This window comes from Micromys minutus (assembly GCF_963924665.1).
Source record: "Micromys minutus genome assembly, chromosome: 8".
NCBI lineage: Eukaryota > Metazoa > Chordata > Mammalia > Rodentia > Muridae > Micromys > Micromys minutus.
The window spans coordinates 13,162,390-13,188,526 of NC_137977.1; the positions used below are offsets into that span (position 1 = coordinate 13,162,390).

The following is a 26,137-nucleotide window of genomic DNA, read 5'->3' on the forward strand; positions in this document are numbered from 1 at the left end:
AACCTACAGAATCAACTAACTTGAACCCATAAAGGCTTACCGAGAATGAACCAATAACCATGGAGCCTTCGTGGGGCTAAACTAGGTCCTCTGCACATGTTACAGTGGTACAGCTTGGTCTTCAAGTGGGACTCCTAACAGAGGGAGCAGGGTTTGCCTCTGAGTCTGTCCCCTGCCTTTGGGATCCTTTCTTCCTACTGGGCTGCCTCATCTAGCCTCAGTAGGAGAGGATGCACCTAGTCCTACTACAGCTTGATATGCCAGGACTGGTTGATATCCATGTGAGGCCTGGAAGGACTGGGAGGGGGAAACAGCTGTTGGGATATATAGTTAATCAATTAATTTTAATTAATTAATTAAAAGATTCTTCTACATTAACTTTCTTAATGTTTTGTTAATCCCAAGTATCCAACCTCATAAGCTAGCTGACTATCTGTAGTACACTCAGCATTTTCTTAAAACTAAAATACTTAAACTTGGGCATCCTAGAATTGAGCTACAGCAGGTTTCTAAGAGGTTTATAAGCAGGCACTGAGAGGAAAACCTGCTTGCTTACAGTAAATCAAACATGTTCAGAGCTGACCCAGTGCAAACTCAGGCCTCTAAGGTCAAAGCCAACAGCCAGATTCCATATCTAGATCAGCAATTTTCAAAGCATGATCCCATGTGAACATCAACATCACCTGAAAACCTCCTAGAGATGTAAATGAGCTGACCCCTCCAGGCAGAGTTGGAAACTGTGGTTGAAACTAGCCTTTCATGCTTAACAAGCCCTTCAAGTAAATCTTATCTTACCTCAAGCTTAAGAGTAATTGGTGTAGACAAAGTTTCACTCTCCCTACGGAACAGCAGGTTCACAATCACAATGTTAGGAAAGCATACTCTTGACCTAGCAGCTCAAATTTAAACTGCTGCCTTTCTGCCTGAGTTCTATTAGACTATGGTTACTTGAAAAGATTAACTGAAATCACTTGTTTGCAGCTGAAATTGAATATTTTTATATTTAAATAACTGCTTTTTATTAGAATTATGTATTTGGAAGTAGTTGGTTTTATCTGGGTTCTCTGAAGATGTTTATAAAAACTATCAGCAGCTATGCAGAATAATGTGAAATGTTTTACACCAAATCATGTTCTGTGTAATGACCAGTCAAAGAATATTTAAGATGACTGCATGGATTTTTTGGCTCAATATTCAAAGGTAGACATTTTCAGATATTAAAATTTTATATGTTTGCATCTTAAAGTTGATTTTATGTAACCTTCAAAATTTGCAACTCCTAAAGTCATCAAGATTTGCATACCCCAAATGGAGTAATTCTGGATATTTTTTATCCTCCTGTAGCTTTGCTGAAAGATAGGTTGCTTGAAAATGGATGTGGCTTTGTGAATGTTATGATGTGGATACCATAATATTTTAAAGGAATATATATATAATTATTATTATATATTATATCATTTAGTGAATATATATATATTTTTTTTTTCTAAAAACGAAAACCAGAAGTTGTTTTTTACTGTGTTTTCTCTTAGATAACCAAGAAAAAAATAACTCACCAGTCTTCATTGATGGACCTGGATGATTCCTATCTGAATGTAGCCAAACCACCAACTTACTGTCAAACCAGGGCAAGGCCTAAGTCGGCTAACCAGGACTCAGTTTCAGAATCCCTTACAGCATTAAGGAATGGTTCCTTGAAACCAGTAACACTTCATCATCCCAAAGAGGGTTTAGAGAAGATGTCGACAGAAACCAGAACATGTACTTTTGGATCTCCAGGGAGGAGACTAATAAATGCAGCCCCAGAAGAGTTAAAGATAAAGGAGCATCCAGACCTTTCACATACTCCATCTAGTCAGTACTGTGGTCATAAGTGCTCTGAAAGTGAAGCTTTCGTTCATGAGAATTGTCATCCTACAAACATGGCCCCGAAGTGTTGTAAGACACATTCAGAATCATGCGGTCATTGTAGGATGACCTGGGCATCTCTCATCCATGATCGAGTGACTCTGCAACCCAGAGAAACTGACATCAATAAACAACTCTCAGAAGATCGAAGGCAACAGCTGATGCTTCAGAAAATGGAGCTGGAAATTGAAAAGGAACGCCTTCAGCATCTCCTGGCCCAACAAGAGACAAAGCTGCTCCTTAAACAGCAGCAGCTGCACCAGTCCCGACTAGATTATAATTGGTGAGTTCTACCTGTTCTTTCAACATTGTGTATAGGTTGTCAAATCCAATTTCAAAAGCTAGTCTTTACAGACCACAGTCCATAGAGATTCTTCAGCATCTTGACTTGCTAGAGCACAGATCATTTATGATTACAAGTAAATTTCTTTCTTCTGCAGAAGATATGCATGCATGTAATGTGCATGGGTTCCTGTGCCTCTGAGCATGCATGTGGAGGCCAGATGACGACATCAAGTGCCTTTATCTGTCATTCTCTACCTTACTTCTATAAGAGAGTCTTTACTAAATCAGAAGCTCAGCATTTCAACTAGTCTCCTATTCACTGAGCTCCTGGATCTGTCTACCCTCAAAGCTAGGGTTACAAGGACATGCAGTCATACCTATCTAGGGATTTGAACCCAAGTCCTCATGGCTATACAGTAAGTTCTTTACCCACAAAGCTCTCTCCCAACTTGTCGTGGTAAATTTTGTTAGACTTCAAGGCCCATATGTTTTTCTGTTTGATGTCACTGTGGAGAGTTAGTAATGAAGGGAAATCGTTTACTTCAGAGTATAGAGTCAGACTGTAAAGCAGTGGGTGTAGTTGTTATCATTTACATTCATGTATTTGTGCTATCACAAAAAACAAATCATGAGAACCACTTCAACATAAATTTAATTCTTACTAGTCCTAACGTAACTTGCCTTATAACTAGTTTTAGTAACCAGGCCCACATTTACACTTTTTATATTATATTTATACTTTTTTCTATTAAAAAATTTCTTAAGTAATGATTTTAAGTTTCATTTATCTGTATCATAGCATGTGGTAGTGTGTTACGTGTGAGCAAAACACTTGCTGTGTGTTGACCATATTTGCTCTGACCTTCCCTTTTACTTATTTACTTTTTATTTTTGTTGGTTGTGGGTCTCAGTCCCAGGACCTTACGCATGTTAGGCTAGTGTTCTGCCCCTGAGGTGTACCCTCACCTCTGCTTGTTTGTCCCTTCATTATTTATTAGAGCAGTGTTTCAAAAGCTGAATTGCTGTTTTGATATTATCTACTATTCAGTGTGGATTTACATTCAGATGCATAGTTTATTTTATTTTAGAAAACTACTAGTCACTCAGAATTAGTATGTTTAAAATTCTAAAATGTAGTATTTCTATCTTTAAAAGACAATGAGTTGCATATTTTCTAAGGGAAGTGCTTCTGTCTCTTTGCTGTTGCCTTCTTGACCACCATTCCTCCTCTACATTCTTCTTAGAAACACTCATCTCCCTATAGTTCTAGTTAGAAAGGAGAGCTAAAAAATAGAACTTTTGTATACAATTTTAATTATGCATATTCATAATTACTTTTAAACTTTATTGAAATAATTATGGGTTCATGAACAGTTATAAAGATATTACAGAAACATTCCGTGTGACTTTCACCCGTGGGTTGTTGTATGTTTTATAACTGAACTCATTAATTAACATTAGTTACTGCTGCCATGTTATCAAGTGTCTTGTCCGTGGGTATCACCACCACAGTATAAAAACACAATTCCGTTTTGCCATGCTTAGGGTGCTTCTAAACACTCTGAGTCTCTGTAGCCCCACCCATGACCTTCTCTTAAACTCCATAGACAGAAGTATACAATCTTTTGTTTTGGTCACTGAGATCTGATCCTGGGAGCTACTGCTGCTTTTATTTCAACTGTGATATTTATCCTATGTTTTTGTCACGTGTAGGACTCTTTCATTAACAATAATCTAGTGAGGTTTATTTTCTTTCCTATTTTTGCTGATTCATTTTTTACTTAGGTAAGCAATTTTCAAAAGTATAATTTCTGCCTGTTTCTTATTTGTCTTCTGTTTCTTTTCAAAGTTTTCTGTCTTTCCATTTCTATCAGGGACATGCAATTATTTCCTTTGAGACATTTTTGTAATGTCTGCTCCAATATTCTCAATAAATAGTTTTCCATCTTGCTGTTGGCTCTTCTTTCCCACAGGCGTTTAGTTTATGACCTAAGTCACTGGGTGTTACTTAAATCTTCCACTATGGAATACCTTCTCTAATACTGCTTAGGAAAGGGGCTTGGCTGCCCCATGAGAACCCATAGAAAATGAAAGTCTGGCTTCTGCTCAGCCTTTGCTGGTGAGAGCAGGGCAAGTGAAGCCACCCACTGTGTTGTGGTTGGCTAGAGTAGAACAATATGAGTGAGTGTACTGTCAGAAAGTGTCTGCTGCTTTGACTAAATGTGAAAGGCTTTTTCTCCCCTCCCTGCTTATGAGGGTTCTGCATTACCAGTTTTCCACTATTCTACATGTACAGACACAACAGAGTTCTGGAAACACAATTCTCCCTCTGAACCCAGTCTAACTGCCCACCTCTTCCTTCCTTCCTTCCTTCCTTCCTTCCTTCCTTCCTTCCATCCATCCTTCCTTCCTTCCTTCCTTCCTTTCTTCCTTTCATTCATTCTCCTCCCACCCCCTCTTTCTTTGCTTCAAAGTCAGCAAGCAGGTTCATAAACATCATGGCTGGGTTGGACCGTTGCTTGCCTCCCTCCTCTGGAAGCTTGCTAGCATTTTCTGGCCTCATCAAAGTTATTCCTCAGGGAAAGGGGATTCATATAACATCCAGCTCAAGAGCCCATAGACCCTGTTTCTGATGTGACTGGAGTCTTAAGCAATAGTAGTTGATTTTCCAACTTTGAGGGTCAATCATGGGCAACAGCAATAGACAGATTTTGAAGTCTTTCAGACAGCTCTGATCAACTACTTGAAAGAAAGCCCTAAGACTCTAAAAATTATTCTCTTCTGGAAAACTCTTCAAAAATAGTTTGAGCTCCATCATGGGTCTTTAATTCTTATTTTATTTTAAGTTGACTCTTCACAATTACTGCCTCAAATTATGCGATTTAATAAATTCTGTTGCATAGATGAATATTACCCTAGGCAATTGCTATAGTAGGCTTAGAAAACCCTGAATGTTTTACCCTGGCATGTTTTCAATCTTGTTGAGCAGGACTCATAAAGTAAATATATGCAAAGCATGAAACAATGCCCAAGTGTAGTAGCATCCATCTTAAGACCTAACCGCGCTGGTTTCTGGTGCCTTAGGCATCTGCTGAAGGTCTTTTTGGTTCTATGTATCTTGGCCCTCACAGTTCTACCATTTTACTTGTTGTTTGGAGCTCTGACTAGAAAACTAAATTCTTCCAACTTAAGAGGCTACAAAGTTCAAGTAAGAAACCTGTATAAACAATCACTTAAGACAGTTGGAGGCCTTTTGAGACAGCTAGCCCAATCCCGTGTTTTCTCCTACTTTCTTCCAAGTAATGTGATTGTAGCTTTCAACACACCAGGCTGAAGACATTTTTAACTAGAGGTGGTTCTCCTGCTACAGTTTTTCTCCCATGTAAATCATCTGACCTATCATGGTTACCTGGAACAGGCTAAGAAGCCAGAGACTTGATTTATCTGTTTAATCAGTATCACAATTCATATTTCTAGGCTGAAGTTGACCTATGCTCTGTCCACTTTTTAAATTTATGTAGTTTTATCACTTAAGAGTTGTCTGAAGGGTGGAGGAGCTCAGTGCTGATTGAAAAATGCAGACCACCAAGGCACTGATCATTTTTCAGTTCTGATGGGCTCCTGTACCAGAGTCTAATCAGGCCTCTTTCTGCCTGCCTCCTGAGTAGACCAGAGACCCATCTACAAAGCCTTCCTGCAGCAGCTCCCCTCTCCAGGTGGCCAGACTGAAATTCCAGACCGGTGTTATTTCCTGGACATAGACACAGCAGACAAGTTTATTGTTGCTGAGACCGCCACAGTTGGTATGGCTGGCTCAGGGGCTGGCATTGGTACAGTGTTTGGTAGCATGATTACTAGCTATGCTGGGAACTTGTCTCTCAAGTAGCAGCTCTTCTCCTATGCCATTCTGGGCTTTGCCCTCTCTGAGGCCATGGGACTCTTCTGTTTGATGCCTTGCTCATCCTCTTGGCCATGTGAGGCTCCATGGGGTCACCGAGCCAGCAGTCCCTTCTGCTTTGACTCCATGCCAGTCCTGGTGCTGAAGTGTGCTCAGCTTACTATTAAACAACATTTCTTTAAAAAGAGTTGTCTGAAAATCTGCACAGCAATGGACCAAGAATATGTGTCATAAATGAATCTGCTTAATACAATGCCTTTATTTTACCACAGCTTATTTTATTGTATTGAATACCAGATGAGTAGCATAAAGTGAAAGTAGTCAGTTTGGGGATGCCCTTTTTAACAGAAATGAATTTGGGAAGGCATTCACTTACTTAAATTCTGACTAATAATTGCTGCAGAGGCTATTCTGACTGCTGCTTTTACTATTCTTCATGCTCTCCTCATAATTGCCTGATATTACATTTTACACCTGCATTTACCTAACAACTTGCATGTCATTACAAAATAATTAAAAGTAAATTCCATCTCTTTGTATAATCACTGTTGTGGTTGGTTACATTTAAAATAATATCTTTCAAAAGTAAGGAATACTATGTTCATTTTTTTGCTACTTCATTGTTTGATTTCATAGCTAAGAAATATGCTTGTACATTTTTGAAAAGCTGAGGGAATAGATATTAGACACCATTTATGTGGTATCAGGGATTGGTTCATATACTGTAGATACAAGGCTTTTGTTGTACATTTTTGAAAAGCTGAGGGAATAGATATTAGACATCATTTATGTGGTATCAGGGATTGATTCATATACTGTAGATACAAGGCTTTTGTACTGATGCTTTCAACAGCTTTCCTGTCTCAGTACCTGTGGGTATGGTGTTAATAGATGCCCGTGATAAAACACCATGAACAAAAGCAAGTTGGGAGGAAAGGATTTATTTTATCTTATATTTTCAGGTTTGAGTCTAACACTGAGGAAGGTCAGGGTAAAAATTAAGCCAGATAAGAACCTGAAGGCAGAAACCAAATCAGAAGCCATAGAAAAACTCTACTTATTCTGTTTCTCCTCGTGGGCTGTTCAGCCTTCTCTCTCACAGCATCCAGGAACACCAGCACAGAGTAGCACTGCCCAGAGGGAGCTGGACCCTTCTAGAAAGTGCCCACAGGCCAATCTGGTATTGTCATTTTCTCAATGGAGGTTCCCATTTCCCAAATGACTCCAGTTTATGTCAAATTGACAAAAGAAATTAACCAATACACCTAGTTTATTTATGTCTATGACATAAGAAAATATGTTGGTCATTGATCTCCTAGCTTTTTGAAGTGTCAGTTTTTGAATTGTCAGTGTCAATATTTTTAGAAATTGGTTACCTCATAAGTTTATGTTTTATAGGGTCAATAATACTTGAGAGTTACAAGACTCTATTTAGACCATAGTGACTTGAATATAATACTTGAAGTGCTTCCTCAAAAGCCTGCATGTTGAAAGCTTGGTCACAATGCAGTTTTCAGAGATGGAGTTTAAGGGACATGATTGAATCATGAGGGCACTGGTATAATCAAGTAATTGAGTCAAGGGAATAATCCACCAGCCCATCAATGAGTTGATGTTTTCTATTTAAACTCATGATAAGTCCTTTGTAGCATTTTTATGACATGTAAATACTGCAAGACATGTAAATACTGTGGAGGAACAGCTCACCCATGTGTGCTTTTGATAGTATTTCCTGTCAACTCTCTGCTTCCAAGCTCACCTGAGGTAGGCAGCTTTTTTCTGCTATAATCCTTTGTCTTACCTCAGGCCCACAGAAATAGAGCCAACCTACCATAACCTCAGAAGCCATGAGTCAAATAAATCCTTCCTCCACTAGTTTGTTTACTCAGGTGCTTTGTAACAGTAATGACAGTTGTGGTGGTTAATGTTGACTGGTGACTTGACAGGATCCAGAAGCACCTAAGACAAGCCTCTAGGCATGCCTGGGAAGGATTACCTTGATCAGATTTCCCAATCATGGTTCCCTGAGCTTGGGTCCTACATTAAATAAAAAGGGGAAGAAGAGCTGAAGGCCAGCATTCATCTCTTCCTGTTTCCTGACTGCAAAGGCAGCATGACCAGCTGCCTCAAGCCCTTCCTTTGAGAACTTCCCCATTGTGACAGACAATACTGTCAAAGTGGGAAGCATTTTGTCTAATGTTTTATCACAGCAACAGGAAAAGGTACAAAGGCAAACATAGCTAAAAAAAGGAGCAGAACAGTCAGCAACAAACAGGTCAAAGTACTCACCTCCTAGAATTGAGACTGAAAAAAATGCATTTATAATCCTGAGGTTTGAAATTATGTTCTAACTAGTTTGGTCTTCCCACATGCTTCTGTAAAGGAAATTTGAAGTCCTATAAATTTGATGTGCTTACTTAACATGTCATTAGGAAGTGAATGTGATTGTGTATGTGTGTGTGTATGTGTATATGTGTGTATGTGCTTGCGCATGCGCACACTCACTGACAACCAGTAGCCTGTGCTTTCATGTTTAACAGCAAAACAATGTCTGGTATCCATCTTGAGGAGCATGGCTTCCAAGGATTACTATTCAGACTATCAGTGCCTCAGCATTAGAAATTCTTAAATTTATTTTTACAGGTTAAGAACTCAAGCTATGTTTAAATCTCGAGAACCAGTTGCTGATAAAGAGTTTCCTAAACCTGATCTGGACATGAATGGGAGTGACTCTAGACCAAGGTAAACCTGAGGGTGGAGGAAGAGAAGAATACTAAGGATACACATATTTAGGATGAGTATGATAATAATTTATAGTGTTTTGCTCATCATTACATTTTTTTAACTGTTGATAATGGTGATACTTTTGAGGCAAGGTCTCATCTGTCTCAGGCTGACCTTGAACTCACTTTATGACCAACATTGGCCACGGTGCCATGTTTCTCCAACCTCTTCCATGAGAATACATAGGTCATATGTATGAACATGTCCAGCTCTTATTACTGTCACTGATCACATAAATCCATTCTCATTATACAATTTTTGAAAAAATTGAAAAGAATAAAAACCATTCACAAAAAAAAAATCCTACCTCTTTGAGACCATCTTTATATCCTTTTTTATTTTTCTTCATAATTATTGTATGTTCTGTGGTGAGTAATAAAGGTTATGCTCATACAAAATTTTTTCTGGTAAAACCGCATTACTTTAATCAACAAATGTTTATTGTATACCTACTGTATACCCTAATATTTCTCTATTAACAAGTTTTACATTTACTGCCATTTTAAAATTGGTACAATTTGATTATTAGTCCTTTTGTAATTGTTTTTACTCTATGAAAAGTGTTTGGACTTTGTCTTTCTGTGAACTATCATAAACATTAGTAGGACTATACATTAGCTAGCCTTTTTTATAATTTTTATTGGATATTCTCTGTATTTACATTTCAAATGTTATCCCCTTTACCCCCACTCGAATATCAGCTAGACTTTTAAACACCTATTTTGCACTGAGTAAACAGTATGCTCCTACAGTTGGGATACTTTCTTCCATCTAAGAAAATGTATTTTTGCAGTGTATCTCTTTTTGTATGGTCTCTTCCTGAAACTTGAATTGAAATTCAGATTCTGACTTTCTTGGAATCATCTTTTATTTCCTTTTTTTGGTCCTGTATTTTTACTACTCCTCTTTCTCTCCTAGTTTCTAAGACACTTTCAGAGTTTTATCTATCAGTACTTCTGTTGAATTTTATGATTGCTATAATTTTTAATGCCAAAGAACCACTATTTTTTCAAATGTGCCTTTAAAAAATATTCACCCATTCTTGGTTTATATGTGTCATATTTCTTATAACTCTGAAGATATTTATAGTAGGCTTTGAAGCTGCTTCTGTTCCTAGTACATTATTCTGTTTTCAACACATTCAAGTTTGTTTTGTCCACAAATGTCTAGTAAGCCAGTATTATTTCTAAGCAAAAGCTTAGAAAACAGCTATTAAAAGCGTTTGATGTGTGTCAACAAGGTTTGCAACTCATGGGTTCCCTGTGGTTTGGCAGAAGCCATGGGGACTCCTTCCTGTTTCCAGCCATAAGTCTTTTCTCTTGGATAGTCAGTTCTGAGGATAAATTGTATGGCTCACTGGGGAAATTGGATGGGAGCATGTTATGAGTTAGGCTGCTGTTAGTCAGATTTTTATTACTATAACAAAATACATTATAAAACTGAAGTGGATGAAAGGATTCTTTTTATTTCAGTCTAGTAAGTTGACTCTGTTGTTTCTGGGGCTATGGTGAGTCAGAATATTGCTGGTAGCCGGGCTACCTCATGGTAGCCAGGAAGCAGAGAAAGAAAGAGACCAACGTTCCAATGTCTCCTTCACATGTGTAACTTCAACACTGTACTCTATGCTCATTTTCTAAAGGTACCACTACCCACCAGAAATCCCTCAGAACATTTCATATCCAACGCATACCAGCTGGCAGTGTGAGGAGCACTGTGAAGGGAGAAAAGGCCCTTTAGCATGACTGTGTAGCTTTCACCTGCTACCCCTTTAAACTGAATAGCTTTCTACCCCTGACAGGCTTTAGACACCCAAGTGTATTGTGTATTCATGTGTGTGCATGTATGTAGAAGCTGCAGTATAACCTTGTGCATCATTTTTACCAATTCTTTGAGGTTATCATGTAATGCATTTGACCCTCCCTACCTACCCACTATCTCCTTCCAGACCCTCCCTTGATTTTTAGACAGCACATCTCTGAGTGGACAAATTGGCTGGCCAGTGAGCCTCAGTAATGTATCTATCTCTACCTCCCCAGTGCGGGAATTAGAAGCATGTGGTACTGTGCCTATTAGGGGATTGCTTTTTCATTATTTGCTTGTTTATGCTTTTTAATTTTTCGATGGTGCTAAGGACTAAACCAGGCAAGCATTTTACCCTCTGAGCCATTTCCCTACTCAGCAGTCTTTTTTCCACCCTTCAGTTCTCTGGCAGGCTTCAACCCATCTTCTACCCTATTCATAGCGGGTTTTTCTCTAATTGAACGTAACTCATATATCTGTTTTTCAGACTTGTGAACTTTGTGACAGTGTTTACCTACTGTCATATATGTACATTCTCATTCAAACTGATCTCTCTGAGACGCATCAGAAAGGGACAGAGTTATGTTTTCAATCAGGCGAGGAAATTGGCTTTCTAATGTTAATTTGAATAATTAAGCATCACTTTGGCAACATAATAAATGGAAAGAGAATCTTATTGTAATTACCACTTTCCTAATATTCAAATAAGATGAGCATTTGTTTATATTCCTTGGCACTTTGTATTTACTTTTTATATAGGCTCATTACTGTTTTCAGTTGCTATGTAATAACTTCTTACTGCTTTCCTTGGGGGAGGGGTCTCTTTGTGCAGCCTTGACTGACCTGAAAAAAAAACTATGTACACAAGGTTGGCCAGAAACTCAGAGAAGTTAGCCTGCCTATGTCTCCCAAATGGTGAAATTAAGGGTGACGTGTGGCACAATGCCCAGCCTTCTTTATTTTATTACTTTTTAAATTGAAAAAAAACATATATATATCTTGCTCTTCCCCCCGCCCCTCCTCTTCTCCTTCCCTTCCCCCTCTCTCTCCATGTGCTCATGGCTCTGCTCCTCTATTCCTCTGTTCTCTCGCTATCTCTCTGCCTCTACTACCCTCTTAACTCTCCCATGACCTGAATAAACTCTATTCTGTGATATATATATATATATATATATATACATATATATATATAATATTTTCATAGGTATTATATATAATATATTTCTTACCTGTGTCATTTTAAAAAACCTAAAATGCTAGCAAGTCAAAACAAAATAAAAGATACCTCGAATCTTATCATCTAGATGTAATCTTATATAATTTTTACAACTGATAAATCAGTAAGCTTTACATATTACTGTGTAGTTTGCTTCATAATTTATCAAATATTCAAATCATAATCTTCAAATATTTTAACCTTCATAAAAATTTAAAATACCTTTTTATCTTACAAATAGTAAAAACTACACTTATAAAAAATAAAATGAGGCATATCAGGAAAATACCAGTATTTTTTGTTCTATATCTGAATTCCTATCCTGACTGTTTTGGTTAAATCAACTATTAGTACCTTGATATGTAGCCTCCTAAGCCTTTCTTTATGCATATAGATACAAGCATATGTATACACTTCCAATCAATCTGAACACATTGGATTCCCCCCATACACAGAGTACTTAATTATTGACATGTTTTAAATATACAACTATAGTACACAGAATTGTTCTTTCCCATTAGCTATTAGTGAGATGGTCTTGTTCATAATGGTGCTTGCTGCAAAGACTGATGAAGTGAGGTCCACCCCAGGGACTCTGTGAGCTGGAAAGAACTAGCTCCTGAAAGTTGTCTTCTGACCTCCACACATGCACTATGGCATGCACACCCTCTCTAAATAAACTATAATAAACATGTTTGCATGCATATATGCAACATTTTTTAAATTAAAAAAAAACTAAAAAGACAATAAAAAAATTTTTTTAAAATGATGTTCCTCCAAAGGTGTTGATGTTCATGAACTGAAACTGCTTAATGTGTTGCTTCACCTGGCAAAGAGGCTTGCAGGTATGATTAAAGGATAGAACCCGACATGGGAAGGTTACACTGGATTCTCTTAATGGGCCCACTCTAATTATTAGGGTCTCTGAAAGTGGAAAACTTTACCTGCTGGTCCAGATAAAAAGTATAAAAAGGAGATGAGAGCTTATAAATGTGAAAGTTACTTAAGTTGCCATTGGTGGCTTCAAGCCAAGGAATACAAGTAGAAGAATAAGAACAAACCTTCTGAGCAAGGAGGCAGAGAGATTTCTGCCAAGTGCACACAGAAAGCGAACCCCTGCCTTGCCTGATCCAGAGACCAGGAAACCACCATTGGGACCTCTGTTCCCAGCCTGCGGCTTTGGGGCTCAGAACAAAGCTCAGCCCATCTGCCACCTGGACCAGCAGTTCACAAAGGTTAAGGCCTGGTGAGTAGGAGATCTGAGCAGCCAGGAGGCAGAGAGATTTCTGCCAAGTGTGCACAGAAAGCGCACCCATACCCTGCCAGATCCAGGGACCAGGAACCCAGCATTGGGACCTCTGTTCCCACCTGGTGGCTTTGGGGTGCAGAACAGGGCTAGTACCATCCGCCACCTGGACCAGTGGAGATCCAGGAACACAGACCAGGTACAAGAGAAAGGCAAGAACTTATCACTGACAACAAGATGGAGAGGAAAGTGAAAGAGCATATCCCAAGGAAACCAAGACAACCTGGCAATACCAGTACCCAGCTCTCCCATCAAAGCAAACTTGGGAATGCCAAACACTCCAGAAAAAGAGGACGCAGACCTAAAATCATACCTCAAGATGCTGATAGAGATCTTTAAACAAGAACGGGAGGAAAAGCAAAAAGAATCAGAAGCTTTTAAAGAGGAAACAAGAAAAACACTCAAAGAACTCAAAGAACTAGAGGAAAACAGAACCAAAGAGATGAAAGAATGGAAGAAAGAATTTAAAACGGAAATTGACACAATAAAGAAAACACTAAAAGAGTTAACCCTAGAGGTAGAACACCTAAAAAAGAAATGAGGAGTCACAGAAGCAAGCATTTCCAATAGACTACAAGAGATGGAAGAGAGAATCTCGGGGGCCGAAGATAACATTGTAAACATAGACAAAACAGCCAGAGAAGATGCAAAAACCAAAAAGCTCCTAACCCAAAATGTCCAGGAGATCCAGGACACAATGAGAAGACCAAACCTAAGGATAATATGAATAGAAGAGGGAGAAGAATATCAACTAAGAGACACAGTAAATATCTTCAACAAAATTGTAGAAGAGAACTTCCCTACCCTTAAGAATGATATGACCACGAGCATAAAAGAAGCCTTCAGAACTCCAAATAGGTTGGACCAGAAAAGAAAGTCCTCCCGACACATAATAGTCAAAATACCAAGTGCCCAAAGCAAAGAAAGAATACTAAAAGCAGTAAGGGAAAAAGGTCAGGTAACATATAAAGGCAGACCAATCAGAATCACACCTGATTTCTCAACAGAGACTATGAAAGCTAAAAGAGCCTGGACAGACATCATGCAGACCCTAAGAGACCACAAGTGCCAGCCCAAGCTGCTATACCCAGCAAAACTATCAATCACCATAGATGGAGAGATGAAGATATTTCAAGACAAATCTAAATTTACACAATATCTGACCACACACCCAGCACTACAACGAATTATAGGTGGAAAACCCAATATAATGATGGGAACTATATCCTAGTAAAAACAAGAAAACTCGTAAGCAAAAAAACCAAAAGAAGAAAGAGACACAGACACAACTCAGCCTACAAAAGCAATAATAGCAGGAAGCAGAAACCACTATTCCTTGATATCTATTAACATAAACGGTCTCGGTCTCAACTCCCCAATAAGGAGACATAGGCTATCAGACTGGATGCATAAACAAAATCCAACATTTTGCTGCATACAGGAAACTCAGAGACAAAGACAGACACTATCTCAGAGTAAAAGGTTGGGAAAAAACGTCCAAGCAAACAGCCCCAAGAAGCAAGCTGGAGTGGCTATTCTAATATCAAATAAAGTAAATTTCCAACCAGAAGTTATCAAAAAAATATAAAGAAGGACACTTTCTACTCATTACAAGGGAAATCTGTCAAGAAGAACTCTCAATCCTTAACATATATGCTCCAAATACAAAAGCACCCACATTCATAAAAGAAACCCTACTAAAGTTCAAAAAATACATTTCACCCCACACAATAATACTGGGAGACTTTAATATCCCACTCTCACCAATGGACAGATCATGGAAACAGAAACTGAAAAAGCACACTGTAAAACTCACAGAAACTATGAACCAACTGGAATTAATAGATATCCACAGAACATATCATCCTAAAGTAAAAGAATACACCTTCTTCTTAGCACCCCATGGCACCTTCTCGATAATGTACCACATAGTTGGACACAAAACGAGCCTCAATCGATATAAGAAGATTGCAATACTCCCATGCATCCTCTCAGATCACCATGGTCTAAGGCTGGTGTTTAACAACAACAAAGACAACAAAAAGCCCACATACACATGGAAACTATACAACACTCTGTTAAACAATAGCAGGGTCAAAGAAGAAATAAAGAAAGAAATTAAGGATTTTCTAGAATTTAATGAAAATGAAACACAACATACCCAATCTGTCGGATGCAATGAAAGCACTACTGAGAGGAAAACTCATAGCCCTTAGTGCTTCTAAAATGAAACTGGAGAGAGCATACATCAGCAACTTGACAGCACAGCTACAAGCTCTAGAACAAAAGGAAGCAGATACACCCAAGAGGAGTAGATAGCAAGAAATAATCAAAATTAGGGCAGAAATAGATGAAATAGAAACAAAAAGAACCATCAAAAGAATCAACAAAACCAAGAGCTGGTTCTTTGAGAAAGTTAACAAGATTGATAAACCCTTAGCCAGACTAACTAGAAGGCAAAGAGAGAGTATAGAAATTAACAAAATCAGAAAGGAAAGTGGAGACATAACAACTGACACTGAGGAAATTCAAGAAATCATCAGATCCTACTACAAAAGCCTATACTCCACAAAGTTGGAAAATCTGGAGGAAATGGATGAATTCCTAGACAGATACAAGATCCTAAAGTTAAACCAGGACCAGGTAAACCATCTAAATAATCCCATAACACCTAAAGAAATAGAAGAAGTCATTAAAAGCCTCCCAATCAAAAAAAAAAAAAAAAAAAAAAAAAACAGGTCCAGATGGGTTAAGTGCAAAATTTTATCAGACATTTATTGACAACATAATACCAATACTTTCCAAACTATTCCACAAAATAGAATCAGGTGGAATACTACCTAACTCATTTTTTGAGGCTACAATAACCCTCGTTCCTAAACCACACAAAGACCTTACAAGGAAAGAGAACTTCATACCAATCTCACTTATGAACATTGGTGCAAAAATACTCAACAAAATCCTTGCAAACCAAATCCAAGAACACATCAAAACGATCATTGACCATCACCAAGTAGGCTTCATCCCTGGGATGCAGGGATGGTTTAATATAAGGAAATCCATCAATGTAATCCACCATATAATCAAACTCAAGAAACAAAATCACATGGTCATCTCACTAGATGATGAGAAAGCATTTGACAAAATTCAACACCCCTTCATGTTAAAAGTCCTGGAAAGAACAGGAATCCAAGGTCCATACCTAAACATAATAAAAGCAATATATAGCAAACCAACAGCCAACATCAAACTTAATGGTGGGAAACTTGAAGCAATCCCACTAAAATCAGGGACTCAACAAGGCTTCCCACTCTCCCCCTACCTATTCAACATAGTACTGGAAGTCCTGGCTGGAGCAATTAGACAGGAAAGTAGATCAAGGGGATACAAATCGGAAAGGAAGAAGTAAAAACATCACTAATTGCAGATGACATGATAGTGTACGTAAGTGAACCCACAAATTCCACCAGAGAACTCCTACAGCTGATAAACAAGTTCAGAAAAGTGGCTGGATACAAAATTAATTCAAACAAATCAGTAGTCTCCCTATACTCAAAGGACAAACATGTGGAGAAAGAAATTAGGGAAAAGATACCCTTCACAATAGTCACAAAAACTGTGAAATACCTTGGTGTGACTCTAACTAAGCAAGTGAAGGACCTGTATGACAAGAACTTTAAACCTCTAAAGAAGGAAATCGAGGAAGAACTCAGAAAATGGAAAGATCTCCCATGCTCATGGATTGGAAGGATCAACATTATAAAAACCCAGTTCTCCCACTATAGCCAGTCCTGTATATTCCATCACACCTGAAAAGCAAAATTTGGACTTAAACTAATTCCTCATGATGATACTAGAAGACTTGAGAAAGAACATGAATAACCCCTTTAAAGATTTACAAGAGAACACTACAAAACGGTAGAAGAATGTGAAAACCAAGGAAAGAGATCAGGAATTATAGATGCAAGCATCACCAACAGAATACAGGAGAGAGAAGAGAGAATTTGAAGTGGAGAAGATACTATAGGAAACATTGATACAACAGTCAAAGAAAATGTAAAATGCAAAAAGCTCCCAATCCAAAATATCAAGGAAATCCAGGACACACAATGAGAAGACCAAACCTATGAGTAATGGGCATGAAAGAGAGCAAAGATTCCCAAATTAAAAGACCAGTAAATATATTCAACAAAATTATGGAAGACAACTTCCCTATCCTAAAGAAAGAGATGAACATGATAGTACAAGAATCCTACAGAACTCCAAATAGACTGACTCCCCCAAAAAAATCTTGCCTTCACATAATAATCCAAACACCAAACAAACAAAACAAAGAAAGAATATTAAAAGGAATAAGGTAAAAAAAGTCAGGTAATATAAATAAAGAGAGACCTACCAGAATTACACCAGACTGTTCAACAGAGACCATGAAAGTTAGAAGATACTGGACAGATGTCATCCAGACCCTAAAAGAACACAAATGCCAGCCTAGACTACTATACCTAGCAAAACTCTCAATTACCATAGGTGAAGAAACTAAGAAATTCTACAACAAAAATAACTTTACACAATATCTTTTCACAAATCCAGCCCTACAAAGTATAATAGATGGAAAACTCCAACATGAGGTGAGAGACTACTCCCTAGGGAATGCAAGAAAATAATCTTTTTGCAACAAACCCAAAAGAAGATATTCATACAAACAAAATTCTACCTCTAACAACAAAAATAATGGGAAACAACAATCATTATTCCTATCTCTTAACATCAGTGGACTCAATTTCTCCCAAAAAAAAGACAGACTAACAGACTGGAGACATAAACAGAACCCAGAATTTTGCTACATATAGGAAACGTACCTCAGTGGCAAAGACAGACACTATCTTACAGTAAGAGTCTGGAAAACAATTTTTTTTCAAATAAATGGTCCCAAAAAACAAGCTGGAGTAGACATTCTAATATTGGTGAAAATTGACTCTCAATAAAAAGTTATCAAAAAAGATAAAAAAGTACACTTCATACTCCTCAAAGGAAAAATCTGTCAAGAACTCTCAATTCTGAACATCTCTGCTCCAAATGCAAGGGTACCCACTTTCATAAAAGAAACTTTACTAAAGCTTAAAGCATATATTGCACCATACAATATTAGTAGGAGACTTCAGCACCTCACTCTCTTCAATGAACAGACCATGGAAGCAAAACCTGAACAGAGACACAATGAAACTAACAGAAATTATAAACCAAATAGATTTGACAGATGTTAGGACATTTAATCTTCAAACAAAAGAATATACCTTCTTCTCAGTACCACATGGTACCTTTTCCAAAACTGACTATAATTGTTCACAAAACAGGGCTCAACAGATATAAGAAGATTGAAATAATCCCATGCATTCTATCTGATCAGTATGGATTAAGGCTGGTCTTCAATAACAACAAAAACAACAGGAAGGGCACATACACACGGAAGTTGAACAACATTCTACTCAATGATAACTTGGTCAAGGAAGAAATAAAGAAATTAAAGACAGGCTGGAGAGATGGCTCAGACTAACCAGAGGGTACAGGGGCAGTATCTAAATTAACAAAATCAGAACTGAGGAGGGAGACATAACAACAGGAACAAGGGAGATTCAAGAAATCATCAGATCACACTACAAAAGCCTATACTCAACAAAACTTTAAAATCTGAATAAAATGCACAATTTTCTATACATATAACAGGTACCAAAGTTAAATCAGTATCAGATAAACCATCTAAACAGCCCCAAAAAAATAGAAGCAGCCCTCAAAAGTCTTCTAACCAAAAAGAGCCCAGGACAAGATGGATTTAGTGCAGAATTGTATCAGACCTTCAAAGAAGATCTCATACCAATACTCTTCAAACTATTTCACAAAATAGAAACAGAAAGCACATTACCCAGTTCATTCTATGAAGCCACAATTACGCTGGTATCTAAGGCACACTAACACCCAACAAAAAAAAGAGAACTTTAGGTTAATCTCCTTTATAAGCATCGATGCAAAAATACTCAGTAAAATTCTCACAAACCATATCCAACAACACATCAAAATGATCATCTATCATGATCAAGTAGGCTTCATCCTAGGGGTGCAGAAATGGTTCAATATGAAGAAATCTGTCAACTTAATCCAGTATACTAAAAAAACTCAAAGAAAAAATTCCACATGATCATCTCATTAGATGCTGAGAAAAGCATTTGACAAATTTCAACACCCTTCATGTTAAAAGTCTTGGGAAGATCAGGAATTTGAGACCCATACCTAAGCATAATAAAAGTGCTATACAGCAAACCAGTAGCCAACATCAAACTAAATGATGAGTAACTTGAAGGAATTCCACTAAAATCAAGGACTAAACAAGACTGCCCACTCTTCCCCTGTCTATTGAATATAGTACTGGAAGTTCTAGTCAAAGCAATTAGAAACAAAAGGGTGTCAAAGGGATACAAATTCAATAGGAATAAGTCAAAATATTATTTGCAGATGATATGATAGTATAATTAAGTGACCCCAAAAATTCCACCAGAGAACTTCTATAGCTGATAAACAACTTCAGCAAAGTGGCTGGATATAAAACTAACTCAAACAAATCAGTAGCCTTTGTCTACTCAAAGGATAAACAAGCTGAGAAAAGAAATTAGGGACTGGACACCCTTCACAATAGTCACAAACAACATGACATAACTTGGTGTGATCTTAACCAAGCAAGTGAAAGATCTGTATGACAACAATTTCAAATCTCTGAAGAAGGAAATTGAAGAATCTCTCAGAAGTAGGAAAGATCTCCCATACTCATGCATTGGAAGGATCAACATAGTAAAATGGTCATTTGGCTGAAAGCAATCTACAGATATTCAATACAATCCCCATCAAAATTCCAACTCTGTTCTTCATAGAGTTAGAAAGAGCAATTTGCAAATTCATTTGGAATAACAAAAATTTCAGGATATCAAAAACTATTCTCAACAATAAAAGAACCTCTACAGGAATCACGATTCCCAACTTCAAGCTGTATTACAGATCAAGTGTGATGAAAACTGTATGGTATTGGTACAGAGAAAGACAGCTAGAATAATGGAACAGCATTGCAGACACATAAATGAACCTACACATCCATGGTCCCTTGATCTTTGAGAAAGGAAGTAAAACCATCCAGTGGGAAAAAAAGACAGCTTTTTCAACAAATGATGCTGGTTCAACTGGAGGTTCATTCTTACCACTTTGTACAAAGCTCAAGTCCAAGTGGATCAAGGACCTCCACATAAAACCAGATACACTGAAACTTGTAGACAAGAAAGTGGAGAAAAATTTAGAAAACATAGGAACAGGGGAAATTTTCCTGAACAGAACACCAATGGCTTGTACTCTAAGATTAAGATTTGATAAATGGGACTTAATGAGATTCCAGAGTTTCTTTAAGGCTAAGGACACTGTCAAGAAAACCAAATAGCAGCCAACAGATTGGGAAAGGATCTTTACCAATCCCACATCTGATAGAGGGATAATATCCAATATATACAAAGAACTCAAGAAGTTGGACACCAGAGAATCAAATGATCATATTAAAAAATGGGTACAGAGCTAAACAAAGAATTCTAAACTAAGGAACACTAAATTGCTGAGAATCACCTAAAGAAATGCTCAACATCCCTAGTCATCAGAGAAATGCAAATCAAAACAACCCTGAGATTCCACCTCACACCAGTCTGTATGGCTAAGATAAAAAACTCAGGTGACTACCTACAGATGCTGGTGAGGATGTGAAGAAAGAGGAACACTCCTCCATTGTTGGTGGGATTGCAAGCTGATAAAGCCACTCTGGAAAGCAGCTTGGCAGTTCCTCAGAAAATTGGACCTGAGGATCTACTTATACTACTCTTGGGCATATACTCCAAGCAATTCCAACATCTAACAATAACACATGCTCAACAATGTTTATAGCAGCCTTATTAATAATAGCCAGGAGCTGGAAAGAACCCAGATGTTCTTCAACAGAGGAATGGATATAGAAATTGTGGTACATTTACACAGTGGAGTACTGCTCAGCTATTAAAAGCAATGATTACATAAAATTGATAGAACTAGAAAATATTCTGAGTGAGGCAGCCCAATCACAAAGAGCACAGATGGTATGCCCTCACTGATACGTGGTTATTAGCACGAAACTTGGGTTACCCAAGAAACAATCCACCCACCATATGAAGCTAAAGAAGTTGGAAGACCAAAGAGAGGATGCTTTAGTCCTTCTTAAAATGGGAAACAAAATATTCACAGGAGGAAATACAGAGACAAAGTTTGGTGCACAGAAGGAAGTAAAGGCCATCTAGAGACTGCAGGTATCCATCCTAGAGAATGCCACCAACACCAGATAATATTGTGGATACCAAGAAGTTCGTGGTAACAGGTGCCTGACATAGCTGTCTCCTGAGAAGCTCTACCAGAGCCTCAGAAACACACAGTCAGATGCTCTCAGCCAATCATTGGACTGAGAATGGGGTCCCCAATGGAGTTAGAAAAGGTTTGAAGGAGCTGAAGGAGTTTGCAACCCCACAGGAAGAACAACAATATTAACTAACCAGACTCCCCCCAGAGCTCCCAGAGACTAAACCATCAACCAAAAACTACACATGGTTCCAGCCACATATGTTGTAGAGGATGGGCTCATCAGGCATCAGCGAGAGGAAAGGTCCATGGCCCTGTGAAGAGTCAATACCCCAGTGTAGTGAAATCACAGAGCAAGGAGATGGGAGGGAGTGGGTGGGTGGAGGAATACTCTCATAGAGGCAGGGAGAAGGGGAATGGGATAAGGGGATTCCAGATGAGAAAATGGGAAGGGGGATAACATTTGAATTGTAAGTAAAGAAAATATACTATTTTAAAAAAACACATATACATTAATGACAACAACAAAGCCTCAAAATATTGTGATCAAAAAGAAAAAAGAAAAGAAAACCATGTAAAGTAGAAATCAAAAATTGAAACATAACAAAATTTTGCCTTACTTTATATTGTAGGATATAGAACCTCCAAAGATGCTGTTGCGTTCATTTTGTATTGGCTATCTATGGCTAGACATGGTTTTGGGTTTTTCCCCCTGTGAGACTCCCTAGAAGAAAAGCAATTTTTTTTTTTTTTTTTTGTATGCAAGTGGCTGTCAATTAGAGATAGCTTCTGGATCAGAGATGGGGGTGTGTCCACTACTCCTTTCAGCTCTAGGGCCCTGATCTGGTGCTGACCCATGCAGGCCCCCACATGCTGCCACAATTTCTGTGAGGTCCTATGTATGCCAACTCTGTTGTGTCTTGAGGGCCTTTTGATCCCTTGTTATCCTCAGTTCGCTCTGGCTCTTACATTCTTTCTGCTTTCTCTTCCACAGAGTTCTCTGAGCTCTGAGGAGAGGGATTTGATGGTAGAATTTGCTATTTTGCTGAATGTTCCAAGGAAGGTCTCTCATTCTTTGAAAATTGCCTGGCTGTGGGTCTTTGTTTTTGTTCCAATATGCTGCAGGAAAGGAGGAAATTTTGCTGATGGTGACTGATGTAAGAGCAAAATGTCATTAGGAATCATTTTATTGCTACATTCTTTTACCATAATGGTGGTATTAGATCTCCCATTTGTCCCTGACCTATCTAGGTTCAGATTCTCAGCTAATCTATCAGTGTCAGGGAAGGGTGCCATCTCATGGAATGAGTCTTAAATCAGATATTGACTAGTTACAGAGACAGGAAGGGAAGAAGTCAAAGTATCTTTATTTGTAAAAATAAAGTGATAGTATACATGAGTGACTTTATTAATTCCACCAGGAAACTATCACAGAAGATATGGACTGGGAAAGGAATCAGAAAAGAACACGATAACCTCAAATTAGTGTGGCAGCATGGGCGTGGCCAAACAATATCTGATTTGGATTTGAGGCCCACTCCCTGAGCTGTAGCCAATCCCTGACAGTGCTGAGGTAGTCAGGAACCTGAAACTGACTAGGCCAGGGGTGGTGGTCTATGGGAAACCTAAATACTACTGTTTCGATTTTTTTAAAAATGTAGCATAAAAATGGATCGGTAACAGCCATCCATCCTACCAAAACCAAATCTACAGGTTCAGTATCCTAGTACTTTTTAACAGATGAATTCCTTTAAGATGAAGTTGGTGGGCCAGAGTTATTTTTACAAGATACTTTGAATAATTTATTATTGCACTTAAAAACATTATACTTGAAAAACTGATAAGTTTTTAATCTGAAATGTACCCGCAGAGACTTGTGCTTTGAACCCTTTTTTCCATCACCATTTGGCAGGCTTTAAGAAGTGGGCCTACATGTCAGCAGTAGATAACCAAGAGGTGGACCTTTAAAGGTTATATCTGGCCTCTGGTTCCTGTAGTGCTCCGTGGGTTCTGGTCTGCTGTCGTGAATAATGACAATGTCAATAGAAAATGAAATTTATAAAGGAAAGGACAAGCTCCTGCATTCATTCTGGTATGTATGGTTCTGAAACTATGAACAAAAATGAACCTTTCTCCCATGAATTGTTTCTGTCAGACATTGCAGCCATTGCTGATAAACCATGTTAATTCTTTCCTGAAAGTTTGTAGCTGTTCAAATTCCCATGTTTGATTTCTGAAATTTGACATTCTTGGTGGCCTGGATGCTAAGAAAGTTAATGCTGCAGTGAAGATACGGACAAGTTCTTAGCAGGGTTTCCAGAACTTAGAATGCATATGTTCTATAATTTTAAATTGGGAAGATATTTTATACCCTTCTTCTGGAAAACTATTTTCTAGTATGCCTATGATGATGAAAATATAGACAAAGTATTAACATATGAATTAGAAACAGATTTGGTAACTGCTTTGACAGTGTGATAGTCATTGGAAAGCCAAGAACTCTCACTCAGTAGCTCTTAAATTTTTAAATATAAAGTGAACTTTAAAAATAAAGAGACAGTACTTTCTCCTGGATTCAGTTGGTTATGGAAGTAGATTTTGCCTCCATTTGTCCAGACAGTGGCAGAGCTGGGTCAGTGGGATTATTATACTGCATGGAGAGCCTGTGTGGGATTAGAGCTGGAGTGCCCGCCTACTGCTTTAAGAAGACATAACTGAAACATTATGAGAATGACCTTCTTTCTACCTCGCAAGCTCTTTGACATTAATAAAAGAACTCCCTAGATAGAATTTAATTGTATGCTTTATTTTGTTTATTTGAAATTTAAATCTGAGTATTAAAAGTACTCTGTGTATTTAAAATATCAAACTGACTCAAGTGAAGCATTAAGAATTTGGAAGTAAAATAAATGAGATAATGAGAAAGTTAAAAAACATATTTTTTTATAATTAACAGCTCATTTTGAGTTAATTATATACAATTACCAAAATCTAATTGCAATTTATTTTCTATTATCTGTGGGAAGAATTACAGACAAGGGATCTTCCATCGCTGCCTTTCTGCATAAACACTATAGAATGAAAATAAATAATATGCAAGGCCTTAATGACAGTGAGATCAAATCATAGGGCACAGCTGAGCCAAGCCCTTGGAAGGCAATTACCACAGAAAGATGGAACTTACTTAATTCACCAGCCCATCTGACTGTACGCAGGCCTGTTTTTATTATTTAATTCCTTGGCTGTTTGTTTATTGACTGAACAAAGAAGACTTTTATAAAGTAGCTGTTTTCTAATTAAGTAGTCTGCTAACTTCCTCACCATTCTTGCACCTTCATAGAATGCTAAGCTCTTTATTAACCAAACTTCATTATCTACTTTATTCAACCAAACACTTTATTAAATACCTACTAAGCAAATTAAGTAGGGGCTGGGAATGTAGGTCATTGTCCTATTGTCGTAGAATACTGAGATTCTGGGTTGGGTCCCTTCAGCTAAATAAATAAAAGTCATTTGCTGATTATAGCAGAAGCTTAAGGACTCTAAGGAGGATAAGGACTCAGTGTTGGATAGACATGAGTGATGGAAAAACACTACATGTCTTTCTAGTTTCGGTTATCTCCTGGACAGTTCTTCTGTCTGCTTTGGTAGTGGATAAGTGAATAAAATGTTTTTAGTGCTGAAAGTGTAAAATGTAATGTGAAGCCTCCCAGCTTCTGTTCCAAATGCTGATTTCTATTCTACAAGTTCAGGAAGTTGCATAGACTTTGGGGGCTCATTGCTTTGTATATGTAATATTCTATTCGCAGGATTTTAAAAATACAATTATTTAATAAAATAGTTTCTTAAAAGTAATATAACTTCTAAAATTATTAGTTATAATCAAGGTTTATAATAATGTACATTTTTTCAAAATGGCAAATATATATATCCTCTCCTTGTTAGTGAGAGCTAGAGGGACTTAAGTTGAAGAAGACATTGACATTTATGGGTGAAGACCTGGGGCAGGGATGTTTCTCTGTAATTACTAGATCAAGGGAACATTAAACTGAAGAAGAAACTAGTATGTTGGGTTAGATTATAAGAAGATTTGGATATCACCTCCCAGTTTTGGAGCCCAGGTGATATGGAGGGACAGACATCAGGGAGAACAGGTCAGTGAAGAGATGACTAACTTGATTCTGAAGATCACTGGTACATAAGTCAGGTGCTGGGTTTTGCTCTTTTTATCGAAGCTTCAGCTTTAGAGATAACACTGTGAGGGAGAGTCTCTTCCATAGTTAGCACTTGGATTGCTAAGCAGGGAGGGTTCTCAGGCTAAGCTCTTTAAAAAACAGATGACTAAGAAGTGGATCTAAAAATCTCGTTTAAAGCACCAACGCTAGAGATTTCAATTTGAAGTCACGGGTGTTGTTAGGGTTAGTCTTATTTATAAGTGCTGATGTTAATGTCTGAAAAAGAGGGGTGGGGTAAACTCAGTCTTAGAAAATAGTTGCCTGTGCAAGCCTCAAGGAGGAAGTATGTGTGTGTGGCA

The 26,137-nt window shown here is 37.8% G+C and overlaps 1 protein-coding gene and 1 pseudogene across 3 annotated transcripts in view; both read left to right on the forward strand.

The window, feature by feature from the left end:
• Positions 1 to 26,137, forward strand: part of KIAA1328 — a 251,252-nt gene that overhangs the window by 133,573 nt on the left and 91,542 nt on the right. Inside the window, exons 7-8 of one of the 2 annotated variants that reach the window (XM_080920366.1) lie at positions 1,533 to 2,191; positions 8,735 to 8,833. In XM_080920366.1, the coding sequence (XP_080776492.1) occupies positions 1,533 to 2,191; positions 8,735 to 8,833 (758 nt within the window). The remainder of the gene's footprint in view (positions 1 to 1,532; positions 2,192 to 8,734; positions 8,834 to 26,137) is intronic. The other variant, XM_080920367.1, reaches the window with a different exon arrangement.
• Positions 5,769 to 6,325, forward strand: LOC308423692 (ATP synthase F(0) complex subunit C1, mitochondrial-like; annotated as a pseudogene). The gene has a single exon. The product of its transcript is annotated as an ATP synthase F(0) complex subunit C1, mitochondrial-like (transcript).